At 43.9% G+C, this 13,457-nt stretch overlaps 1 protein-coding gene across 3 annotated transcripts in view; it reads left to right on the top strand.

Moving 5' to 3' along the window:
* The first annotated feature begins 546 nt into the window (after positions 1–546).
* PTPN3 (protein tyrosine phosphatase non-receptor type 3) overlaps positions 547–13,457 on the top strand; it is a 111,455-nt gene continuing 98,544 nt past the window's right edge. Inside the window, exon 1 of one of the 3 annotated variants that reach the window (XM_080976596.1) lies at positions 547–728. In XM_080976596.1, the coding sequence (XP_080832722.1) occupies positions 680–728 (49 nt within the window). In that variant the 5' untranslated portion in view covers positions 547–679. The remainder of the gene's footprint in view (positions 729–13,457) is intronic. The other 2 variants (XM_080976595.1, XM_080976594.1) reach the window with 2 other exon arrangements.

The raw sequence follows: 13,457 nt of genomic DNA, 5'->3' as shown, positions 1-13,457 counted from the left end.
GTGGCTGAATTGACTACTCAACAGAAAAAAATGGGCAAAATAACTGAAGAATTTATTGATGATGCTGAGCTGCATTGTTTTATACTTTCTGGTTTGTCCTGTGATCATATTTTAAAGTAGTTCTGTTATGTTATAAACCAAGCACTGCTAGGAGTTCTTTCCTTTTGTTTTCCAATGTATTTGTTATCAACAAAAAGTTCTGTGTGGTGCAAGCAACACCCCCCCCCCCAAAAAAAGTGTGGCCCAGAGAAAAAAGTTTGAGAACCACGATTCTACCCATTGCATCACATAGACTCTTCCTTCTGGATCTGCTGCGGTGAGGAAAGCTTTGCCTCCTCCATTTCTGCCTGCGGTGAAGTTGATAAAGGTCCAGAAATCCCACCAGGGAAAAAGCCTCTAAAAGAAGGCAATGCTGAGGGAGGCATTATCTGCCCCCGTCTTTCCAGGGCTGTGCGAAGGGTGGATGCAATGGCCATGAATCAATTAAAGCCTCTTCTGACACATGAAGGCGGGAGTTCCTGGGCCTGTTTTACGGGTTTGTCTGGAGCGGAAACAATATGAACTTGTCGCTATTGTAACTAGGACAAGGCAGATTCGTGCTTCGTGAGACTCTGGGTTCTTCCATGTACAAAACTGACCGTCTTGGAAGGGAGAACAGGAACAAGCAGCAGGGGAAACAATGGTGGAACAAGATCTGTGGCTAGAATGTGCCTCGACTCAAGAGAAATGTAAGTTTATAAAAGTCAGGAGGGCAACAGCCTCATTCAGAAGATGGGGAAGTCCAGGAAGTGGGAAGCCGGGAAGTCAGCATTAATTACAAGCTTCTGGGCATCTAATGGGATTATTGCATTTGAAATGAAAAGGTGAAAGGCACTGATGCGAATCATGGGGAAAAGTTGTTATAAAAAACCCAGTTGCTGGAGCAGGGGCAGATAAGGAAAATGAGTTTCTGGCACATTGAAATGGAGGGGAAAGATGTTTGGAAGTGCCTTTTGATACACTAGGTTCTTTGCTACAGAAGTAGGTTCTTTTTCCAGTAATAGCTGAGATTCAGAGCAGTGTGTGTGTGTGTGTGTGAGAGAGAGAGAGAGAGAGAGAGAGAGAAGTTACAGAAAACCTTTCCACACGTTATTTTATTATATACTTTAAATAGTTACAGCCTACCTTTCTGCTAAGTTAAATACTTGATTATGACCTGCATCCTGAACTCTTTGATCTGTCCTTTACATATGTTTGTAAACACACTTTTTGGCACATTTTAAGATGTGTACTTAAAACACCTTGCAGTCTATGTATTGGCCCTGAGCTTCCAGAGAGAGCATCAATAGTAGGCCTTTTTACGCATGAGTCTAAGGCACCCTTCCCCAACCTGGTGCTCTCCAGATTCCTTGTACTACATCATCATCATTATTATTATTACCCCACCCATCTGGCTGGGTTTCCCGAGCCACTCTGAGCGGCTTACAGCAAAATATTAAAATACAATAATCTATCAAATATTAAAAGCTTCCCTAAAAAGGACTGCCTTCAGATGCCTTCTAAAAGTCAGATAGTTGTTTATTTCCTTGACATCTGATGGGAGGGCATTCGACAGGGCAGGCACCACTACTGAGAAGGCCCTCTGCCTGGTTCCCTGTAACCTCACTTCTCGCAGTGAAGGATCCGCCAGAAGGCCCTCAGCGCTGGACCTCAGTGTCCGGGCAGAACGATGGGGGTGGAGATGCTCCTTCAGGTATACTGTGCCAAGACCATTTAGGCAGTGGCGGAGCTTCATTCTCTGGCACCGGGGAGTGGAGAGCAGGTGGGGGCATGGCCCCCAGCGCATGCGGGGGCCCCTAGCCGCGATGGCACCCCACCGGGATTGCGCTGCCAGGGGTGGTGCGCTCTCCCCGCACTCCTCTTCCTCCACCAGTGCATTTAGGGCTTTCAAGGTCAGCACCAACACTTTGAATTGTGCTTGGAAATGTATTGGGAGCCAATGTAGGTCTTTCAGGACCGGTGTAATATGGTCTCGGTGGCCACATACAATTCTCATCAGCCACAGCCAGCAAGGCTGGCTTGTCTAAAAGCTCGGCTACACATTGCATACCCAAGTGTGTAAGAAAACCCTGACTGGCCTCTTCATCCCGGAAGAGGAAAGGCCCTTTCACTTGTGGGATGGCAATGAGAACCCCATTCCTGGAGGAGGCAACATTCCACTTTCGATCATATGATGAGAACAGTAAATATGCTTAGCTGTGTAATAATCTAGAATTTAAAATAACATACCGGTTAATGCAGTACAAACTGCCATATTCTTTCATTTTGTTTCAATTTCTGTTCCACTTCTTTACTCAGCATTGACAATGACAGAGACAATAAAAGCAGAAAATTATTAGTATGTAAATGAAATAGGAGCTGAAATGAACTTCTGTGCTGTTGTATCACAGGCATACACAGCAGTGACTAAAAACACTGAGCATGATGTTTGCCTGGCAGGATCAGAGCAGAGGTGTGTGCCCAACAGCAGCCAGGCAGAGGCAGTGGGCACTCACAGGCACCATCTTGTCCCCACCAGCTGCTCTTTAGAAGCACGTGCTGCCTCTGGACATGGAGGCTCTCTCCTAAGGTGCCTCAAGGCTACCAGCTGCTGGTTTTCTTCTGCCCTCCATGAATTTGTCCAGACTTCTTCTTATTAAGCTACCTGAAGTCCTGGTCATCACGATGAAGCCTTGCACAGATGCCTCACCAATTCAGAGGGTGGAGGCTCCTTAAGGCAGGGATGGAGCTATGCTCCTCCAGATGTTGTTCAACTCCGATCAGCCTCAGCCAGCATGGCCAGAAGTCAGCGATGGTGAGCACTGGAGTCCCAACAACATCTGGAAGACCACAGTTCCCCTGCCCCGCCTTAAGAGGTGCGATTCCTGAAATGCTTAGCAAGTTGCACCTATTTATTTGTACATTTTTACAACTGCTGTGCATAAATCATACATTGTCCGTCAGTTATCCATTCCCTAAGTACTTCCCAGTCCCCCTCTCCGGGGCATTCTATGCAAACCCTGAACAGCTGCATATCCCAATCTTCCACACATTTTTGTCTCAAGTCTTTCTTTATTTGAGATTATCTGGAGATTTGATTGAATATTATACCCTCTAAAATATTCTCACAAGCACTTCCACTCTTTTTTAAACAGTGTCTCATTTTTATTTCTTATTTTCACGGTCATAGATGCTAATTCTGTACATTGTATCAATTTATTCTGCCAGTTATCTTTCATAGGTTACTCTTTTTCTTTCCATTTTTTTGCGTAGACAACTCTAGCAGCAGCAGTCACATATAAATATAGGTTGAGAGCCTTCTTTGGTAAATCATTTCTTATTATCCCTAGTAGGAAGGCCTCAGGTCTTTTAGGAAATGTAGGTTATGTATAGAAAATTTCCCAGAATTCTCTAGTGTATTTACACAACCACAACATGTGTACCAAGGTTGCAAGTTGTGCCTTAGCATTGCGTGTTTGCACACCTTGCAGTGAAGAGCACACCCACACATAGCCTCTCCAGGTGACAATCTCAACCAACAGAAAGGTCAAAAGAGCCTGGGAAGCATTGCTCCGCTTTCACCTCTGTACATAAATTTCCCAGATTAGTCATTTTTCGGTAGTTCAGCTTTAGTGGGATCAAATGTTTTCCTCAGATGAGAGAACTATAAAAAGGCTTCTGGGAGGACATGTTCTGGTCATATCAGATTTTGGCCTTTTGATGGGCATGAATCAGCCCACAAGGCACTTTGAAGACCCATCCAGTTCCCCAAGAGTTAGGCTGGGTCTATATGCATGTTGCACTGTGAGCTATGAGTTTCTTCTATTCAAACACAAAACATAAACAAAACTTCCCTGCAACTAGAAAACTAACATACCAGGTATCGGATTGAATTTGAACCAGATGATGCCCTAAGCCAGGCTGGAGAACTCTCAGGTCCAGGGGCCAAGACACCTGGCCCCTCAACTCTCCCCAGGCCACACACCTCCCTGGCCCTCCAGCACATCCCCACAGTTTTTGCCTGGATGTTCTGTGTCCTTAATTCTCGTCATTCCTTTGGTTGCCTGGATGGAGGATAGAGAGGACTGTGAGTCTGCACAGAGACCAGCCAGTTGTATAAAGGTAAAAATTATAGTCATTGCTCCACCCCTAAAGGTTGCCCAAAAGGGAACGTGGCCCCAGGCTGGAAAAAAGATCCCCACCTGTTTCTTCATATTGTCCTAAGCTGCTCTTATTTCCAGGTAGGAGTGGGAAGTGTTTTGTTGTTTGTTGTTTGTTTGGCTTTATCTAAATGTGGGGAAGAAGTTAGGAATAGATTCCTCAGCCCACCTCCTGAATTGGTAGAGTCAGCCCAGTCTAATACATTTTGCTGCCTGAGGCAAAGAACAAGAAGACAGTGTCCTCCTCTCTCCTTCTTGCTGCATCAGGCCAGTAGCCCATCGAGCCTGGCGATCTGTTCTCATCATGGCCAGCCAGATGCCGGGGAGAAGCCTGCCACTCACTCCAATGCTGCCACTGGAGCAGGGCACTTGAGGGCAGCTGGCTAAGAGAAGAGATGCCGGGCTGGCGCATACACCTCTCTGTGTTCTGCAACGGCACTTGACTCCCTACCCCTCCACACCTTGGGCACAGTCTGCTGTCCCATCACAGCAGTCTACATTTATTACAGCACTGCAATACGCTCCAACTGCTGAGACACACTTCTGCTTCTAGATAGAAGAGATACACATGGCAAGAGAAAGAATTTCCCACTTCACAATAGCAAGGCTGCAAAACAAGGTCTTCTGGTCTTCCTTTTCGCACCTCCCTCCGGCTCACTGTTTGCACAACAGCCTTCCTTAGGAGATAAGAATGTCTTGAGATAGCATGCAGGAGACTAAATCTTGTCAAGGATGCCTGTGGTTTAGCTTGTGCAGATCTTATATTCCACCCAGCCCCTGCCTTGCTCACAAACACAAGTCTGGGACTTGAATTCATTAATACAGTAACTTTGTTGTTTCAATCCTTCCTGCCACAACCTCATTATTCTGGAAGAGTGATAGTATGCGCAGAAACCTGCAGTCTCCAGTTCCCTCCCTCCCCTTCTCTCTGTGTGTGGCATTTCACCAACACAAAGACTCATGCACCTGCCATAGGCGCTGCAGCAGGTGAATGCTTGACACTAAGATCAGACTGGAGGCCAGCAACAGATAATTTTTGGATAATGACATTTATGTGCTTGTGCAGTTTGCAGGAAAAACAGGAGTGTATCAACTCCTGCCAAGTTCAGTAGAGCCATATTCAGTCATTTCAGATATTGATCTTGGCACCTCTGGGTAAGCAGCATTCAGAGGGAGTGAGTCACTCATTTGGATCACTGAGGGCAGAAGCAGTCTCAGCAGGCATAGCTCCACCTTTGGGCCCTTTAGCCTGGTCTATTTATTGTCATTTTAAATTGACTGTGATGCTAGAGGCACAGGAACTATTATGCATAAACAAAAGGCCTTTATTAAATATTGTCTATTAAATTGCGTTTTCACGGCTTGCCTTATTCTGCATATAAGTTGCAGTACCACTTTGATTACGCAACATTGAAATCCTTTCATTTGTTGCCTAAATGTTTAGTAGTTGATAAAATCCATTAATTGGACCATTTCTGAAGCCTTGTTTGAGCACAAGGAAGCCAGCAAGAAATATTATGGGGAAAATGAATGTGCTTCCAATATTAATAAGTTCTATTTCTAGTAAGCCTGCCTCGCTGTCTTTTTTACAGCCACATAAGGAGGACTAGAGGCTTTATAGGCTGATGTGACGCCTAGTACTGTTCTTTCCTAGGCAGTGACTCATCCCTTTGCATGCACTAATATTGAAAGCAAAGCAACTTTCTGTGGGCTAATCATTGCCATGAGCAAGAGAGGCAGCAGATGGATCACCCTGAGCATGTCTGTAGCAGTGAAGGTTGCAAAATTAAGCCTGTAACTTCAGCCCCAGTAATCTCAATTAGGGAAAAATTAGGACACACTCCCATACTTCAGGTCTTCTGGCTGAGGGGCTCTAGGATCTAGAAGGTGGTGGAGCTTGAGCTTGATATAGATGCCAGAGCAATTCCCCTCATATGCCAGCAGAACCTTCAGGTGGCAGAGCCCTCATGGCTGTGAAGCAGGGCAGCATGTTCTTGTTATAAGAAAGAAAACTGCTCCTTTTCCCTTATGGGGTATCCAAGAGCCCATATAGAGTCCTTTTGTAGGTTCTCCATCGGTAGGAGAAAATAACAGAAACCAACCAGAGAATATTGAGAAGCAAAGCAGCTAGTAAGCCTGAACTTTATTAAAGCTGTTGCAAAAGGGTGTTCCCACCACACACAGGAGGGGGGGAGGGACCCCGAGCCATGTGCACAAGCCCTTATATAGACATTTTAAATTGCCCGACCTGGAGTCCAAGACCACCCCCCAGATACATCATAGCTACATCACAGAAGGGGTGTAGCCCAAGACCACCCCTTTAATACATCAGAGAAGGGGCGGACTACAACAGAAATCTGAGCGAGTTGTTTTTTTCTCCTGTCTGCTAGGTTACTTGGTTAGATTACCTGGGCATCCTGGCCACTCTTGTTATGATAACTACTCAGTTCCTGAATCCAGGTCACAGGTCACAGGCTCACATCCTATTCATATCTTAAATGTGCCCTTAAGACGGGATTTGTGAGCAAAGAGACAATGGGGAGATTTCCCATTTTCCTTCGACCTTGCAGAGAAATATTTGAGGTCATTTTGGGAGAGAAAATGGCTTCAGGACTTTTCTGTGGGTTTCAGACATACATATTTGTATGTGTTTGCTTGGTACATTTATGAACAACTATTTTATATATATAAGACCTTAAAATTCTTATAGCATTCTGTTTCACTGCCTGAAGCAAAACGGGATGGTGCCGCCGCCCACCCACCAAAGCCTCGCTCACTGGGGTCATGCTGCTGCGGCATCCAGCGAGATCTCATGGCACTCTTGCAAGATCTCGCTGGAAGCCCCCGCCACCTCTCCAGTGGCAGCAGCAGGGGGAGCAGGGCGTGTGCTGCACAGCAACCCTGCGAGATTTGGCCGCCTGAGGGAGCTGTCTTAGTTTGCCTCAGGGTGGGCCAGCCCTGCTGTGAAGATATGCCAGAGGAGCAGACAAAAAGGGCTGGGAACGTGAGTGGGACAGGGATGGCAGCACACTCCTGGGCAAAATGCTGGACTAGGTGGACTTGGGTCAGATCCAATGCTGTTAAGTCTTGTTTTCTCATTCATGTGGTCTTAAAATGTTTTTTCAGCATCTGTATGAATTCAGAAATAAGTGCATGCACTGTAGTGGAATTAGCTTCTGCTTAAACAGAGAGCCCACCACCTCCCCAAACCATTTATTTGATACCTTTGAAGGTTTATTCTAATGTTTAGCTAGACTTTGCTTCTTTGAAGTTTCCACCCTCTAGTTAAAGTCCTGCCCTCTGGAACAAGAGAGAGCAAGTTGGCTCCATCTGCATCCTGACAGCCCGTCAGATATTGGAAGAAGAATGCACACCTATCTCTTCAGACTAAGCACACCCAGCTCTTTCAATCCTCAGAGGATTTGGTTTCCAGATCCATCACCACCCTGGCACCTAAAAGATGAGTGACCGTCAGGTGAGCTTCTGATGAAATGACTGCTGCTGAGGAAGAGAGATATGAAGCACCTGGTATCTCAGCAGAACCAACTTTCTTTCTCTCCTTTGGCTGCAGCCTGATGGAATGACATTTTTAAAAATTTGCAAATATGCAAGTTGAGCAAGGGCAGAGGGAAGCAGCTTGAGCAAATTCACTGTCCTGCATCAGAGAGGCAGGCCAGAGCCTTCACATTGTTTCCCATGTCTCAAAACTAGCACTCATTCTTGGTCTGCCTCTTCCAAAAAAACCCCCAATTCTATTATATATTCATATGCACCCACCTTCAGCTGGTGGAGATGAGTCATTTCCACCAAAATGCCTCCACAGGTGTCTCCAGCTGTTTAGGGTTTTTTAAGCCATTTTGGCTCACTTACCTGTATTTCTCCTAACAACAACTGTTGGTTGGCATGCCTGACTTTTAAGAAGGTCCCTTAACCCTCATTTGATCTGACCCCAGACTTCCTGCAATCAGATATAATTCTACAACCATCTACAATCTATCAGAGAATGATTTAGGCTGTAATCCAGTCCACACTTACCTTGAAGTAAGCCCCACTGAATTCAATAGGACTTCCTTCTGAGTACACATGGTTAGGATCCTGCTATTATTTTAACCTCCCAGCCCATTCCAATAGCAAACTGGAATTTCAACCAGGCCACCAGTTGAGTCCTCCAATGTGCTGTTCTGGCTGCCGATCTGTTAAATGCATTTTGCAATTAACATTAAGCCAAGGCACACACAGGTTTGTTCCTTCAATACTGTAGGGTCTGGACAGGATTTAGAAACACTGGGCATAAGCTTTGTTGTGATAGCAACATTTTCTACATATTTTACTGTAGAATATTTTTGCTATAAAGAAATATTCTTAAAATCAATGTGCTGTATTACAGCCACAGATAGTCAAATGGCTCTTTCAGACTAATAATTTCATTGCTTCTTTTTATTAGCAACACATTTTATTCATATTTATTCATATCACTTTGATGAAATGCACATGCATATCTTGAAGTATGACATTTTGGTCTCTGAATGGGAAAAAGCTCTTGTTGACAAATATGACTGAGCTGATGAATTCAAATTCAAATATCTCAAGGGCTGTCACACGGAAGACAGAGCAACCTTGTTTTCTCCTGCTCCAGAGGGCAGAACCGGAACCAATGGCTTCAAGTTACAAGAAAGGAGATTCTGACTAAACATCAGGAAGAACTTTTGGACTGTGAGTAAGAGCCCTTTGACAATGGAACTGACTCCCTTGAGAGGTTGTGGACTCTCCTTCCTTGGAGGTTGGATGGCCATCTATCATGGATGCTTTAGTTGAGGTTCCTGCATTGCAGCGGGTTGGACTGGATGACCCTCGGGGTCCCTTCCAACTCTACAGTTTATGATTCTATGAATCCAAAATGGTTCAAATGGGTTTAAAAGTCTGTGTTAAAATAATCATTTTCTACTACAGTGGTACCTCGGGTTACAGACGCTTCAGGTTACAGACTCCACTAACCCAGAAATAGTACCTCGGGTTAAGAACTTTGCTTCAGGATGAGAACAGAAATTGTGTGGCGATGGCGTGGCAGCAGCGGGAGGCCCCATTAGCTAAAGTGGTGCTTCAGGTTAAGAACAGTTTCAGGTTAAGAATGAATTAAGTTCTTAACCCGAGGTACCACTGTGTGTTTTGCGTGAGATAGTAACTATTTAAAAGCATTTTCTTTCATCTTGGTTGTGCTATAAAGTCCTGTTTAGATTCAAACCACACCTGCAAATGTACATTTCCCCTCTGCAGATGGCATCAGTGAGTCCCGCTTGCAAAGGAACAGTTGCAACAGCTCACACATATGACATCAGATATGAAGCAGGTGTGTGGTTGGGCCAAACTAGGCCCATAAGGTCCACACCCCGCATTTGGGAGGAGGCAGCAAGTAAATAATTTACATTTTTTTGCATTCTCACAGTTCTTTGCATAGTAAGTTATATCCTAAATCTCTTGCCCAGTGTATCATCACAGATTTTACCTGTTCTTCTTCTTTCTCCCATTCTTATAACAATTTGTACATGTGGGGAAATACTTTAAGGGCATTTTCTAGTAGGTCTCTTTCAAACTGTGAGATTTGATGTGAGAAATCATTCCTTTTATCCATTTTTAAAGTTTTGTTAAGTTGATGATACTGTAACCAATCAGTTACTTTTTGATCTAACTCTGGTTTCTCTTCAGATCATATAAATCTTTCGCCTTTAACTGAACCATAGCTTTTTGTTTACTTTCACAGACAAAACTACAGCCATGTTGGCTGGTGGCTACTATTTACTGCTTACATCTGTTACCATATAGCCGTGTGTGTGTGCGTGTGCGTGTGCGTGTGTGTGTGTGTGTATATATATATATATATATATATATATATATATATATAGAATTACATGCATACACTGATGGAACGCATGAGGGAATTTTTAACCTAGAGTCAGCATGCACAAAACTGGTATTTCCAGAAAAGGGAATGAGCAACAAGACAAGACAGAGTTCAAAGCACTTGTATATGCAGGGTTTTGTGTTTTTTAAAAACAAAAACAGAGCGCGCAGCACTCAGATTGAATTAACTATTATTCGGTTATATCTTTAGAGGGGAGAGAGATGGGGAAGAGCAAGCAAGATGGAGCAGCATAGGTGTGATATGAGAAGGCAGAAGCGACGGGGTGACTAATGACTCAAATAAAGAGATAGGAGCATATTAGAAGATAGGAAGACATTTAAGATTAGTGAAAAGGTGAGAAAATATAAATAGCATCTTGTTTGTAGGCAACACATCAAAAGTCTTGGAGAATTGGAGTGGCCAGGAAGGGAACAGAATTAGAGCGTGAAGGGTGAATGTTACTTCTTCCAAGTGGGTAGGTAGGGAGTCTTCTTCAGGGGGTCTACTCTACTATGAACCAGGAGACCAATTTTTGCACCAGTGCACTGGGCTCACAGGGTGTTGTTCACTATGATTTGTGATGGCCAGGACATCATAGCCATAGCAGTTTATTACCTAGGAACATCCAGGAGAAAGACAGTGATGGAGAAATGCAGGCACAGTTAACCTCTTTGATTCTTCCCAACCAAATCTAGTTGGGATTATTCTTAAAGGCTTGGTCTTTCAAGGAACGGCTTCCCTAACAAAGGAAGGGAAGGGCATCTACAGTTCCAGTAGGAATTTTCATATCCTGACATGAGTGGTGGTGGTTATAAAAGGGTGTGGAAGGTTGCAAAAGGGATCCATGTGTACCTTTAGGGTGTGATTTCCTAATCTGAATGGATGCTGATTCATTTGTGGTGTTGTTCTAACAGTGGGTTTTACTCTGCTTTCTTGTGCAGCGCTATTTACTTCTCTGGGGGTTTCTCCAAAGCCCATAAATAGAAGTGCAGTGGGGTTTGATTAGACTGGAGACGGACTGGTGTTTACTCAAAGTGAAATGGGCCACTTTGGAGAGATCTCCAAAGATCTCCACAGCAGGCAATCTTCCAACCGTTGAACTTCACCCACAAAGGCACACTCCTCCATTGTCTCCCGAGACAGGCGAATGCCAACCAACCAATCTATGTGTAATTTCTGAGTCTGCAGTTGATTTAAACATTAGCAGCTTCACACCAGCTATCTAGGCCAGCATCCTATTCTCACAGTAGCCAACCAATTTCTTTTAAAAATAAATATATATTTTTGCATTTTCTATTTTACATAAACAAATGAATTAAATACATAAACGTATAATCCCTTCTGACTTCCCTCCCCACCACTGTAGATCTTAATGTAATGATTTCCCCCTCGGCCTCTCTATCATAACTCTATTTTTATAAATCCTTTGTCAATCCATAGTTCAAATTTTTACTACAAGTTTTCTGTCAATCCTACCAATGTATGTAGTTGTTTACAATAGCTTTTCAAATAAATTATAAACTTTCCCCATTCTTTATTAAAGACCTCCTCTTCCTGGTTTGTAATTCTTCCTGTAAGTTTTGCCATTTTGGCATAGTTCATCAATTTTGTCTGCCACTCTTCTTTGGTCGGAGTTGTACCATCTTTCCATTTCTGGGCTAAGCACAGCTGTGGTCACATACATAAATAGTTTTGTCTGGTCCTTCGGGGTCAGTAGCCAACCAGATTTCTAAAGGAAGCCTGAAAGCAGGACCTGAGCACAAGAGCAGTCTCTTTTCTGTGGTTTCCAGCAACTGATACTCAGAAGCATTACTGCCTCTGCATTTGTCATTTGTTAGGGTACATATTCCTTGAAAAGCTGATGGTGTGGCTATTCCTTTTGACACACTTGTATACCTAGACTGGAACATATGTTTTTGCTCCAGTCTAACCAGTCTGCGGGGTGGGGAGTATGAACACTGCTGATCTTTAGACAGGCATATAAAATCCATTTATGTAGACTACGGATTGTAGAACTCAGGCGACTGCCTAAAACTGTCTGTTGCAAATCGCCAGAGTCCCAGAGGCACTTGATGGGAAGGAAATGCCTCTTTCTTGCTTCAGTCAGGCTTGTAAATCAGTGCAGGCAGAAGTGGATTCACTCCTTGCTGTTTGTAGCCGTGGTAGATGTGGCCACTTTGCTATTAGAAAGGAATCAGCTAGATGCTGGCCATCAAGTGCTGGTTGAATAGAAAATATTTCTCTGCACATAACATATGATGGTTGATGGTAGCACTTAAATTGGCTAGCTATGTTTTCAGACTCTTTACCCTTACTGGAAATGATGCAATGCTGATGATGCAATGTATCTCAAGTGGACCCAGCAGCCTTGTTCTTTGCAGGCCCAGCCCATCTTAAAGGGGAAATACAGGAAGCTCTTAAGGAAATTAAGTGGGAAAGAGTTTCTCATGCTGGCATCGCATGAATGACATTTCTCCACTCCTTAAAGGGACTTGGGGGCTGGAACCTGAAACTCATTGACCATCCAAGTACGCTACTTGGAAGATTTCTATTTATTTTAATAAAGAATTCTGATACCTTGGCAGGAGTACTGTGAGAACCCTAGTTTAGGGGGCAGAGCATGGGGCATCCGGGTGGTGCCTGCTTGCTATAGCCCTTTTGGTATTAAAGAATCCCAACAAATGCTCTTCAAATACACTGCATTCTTGCAATTTAAACAGAATGGGTTGTAAGAGTGAACCAGTGCACCTTGCTAAATTTTATGCACACTCAGTTCTGAAATGGCACACTTGATTATTGGATGCGGAGGGTAGTTAATGCTGGATCTATACATGGGCCATAGCTGCAAATAAGATGATTTAGGCCTCTCTTCTGAAGCTGTGAAGTTGCTGACTTGACAGATTACTGGAGTTGGCAATGTTTTCCTTTTAAATGGAGGCATTTTCAGCTAATACAACCTCTGGTGAGTCAGGCCCTTGGTGAGTGGTTTTATCAATTTCCATGCTGAGCTACAGAGCCCTGTGTTTGCAAGGAAGTAAATCTTTGGTAAAGAGTCCAGCAGAAAATGAAACCCGTGTTTGCAGGATAGGGGGTGTGGCATTTTGGCAAATTGTTAACTACAGAATTGACTTTGGGCAATTTCCTAGTTAGAGAAGGCAAGCAGGAAGGCAAGCATGATTATCATTTGCTATCACAGACTGAGCCCTACATGGGAAATAAAGCAGCACAAAGGACTCTCCACATCTGACCCATGAAAATAGGGGCAAACTTATACGCAGGATTGCTGCCCTCTTCCCACAATGACATGTTGCAGAAGGCTCTACTTTGCCTATTGCATGCTTAATTTATTTATACTGCAATAGCCTGTTATTTACTGTTTT

This window comes from Podarcis pityusensis (genome assembly GCF_964106645.2).
Source record: "Podarcis pityusensis genome assembly, chromosome: 13".
NCBI classification, from domain to species: domain Eukaryota; kingdom Metazoa; phylum Chordata; class Lepidosauria; order Squamata; family Lacertidae; genus Podarcis; species Podarcis pityusensis.
Note: the sequence above shows the minus strand (reverse complement) of the source record. Positions and strands in the feature narration are given on the sequence as shown.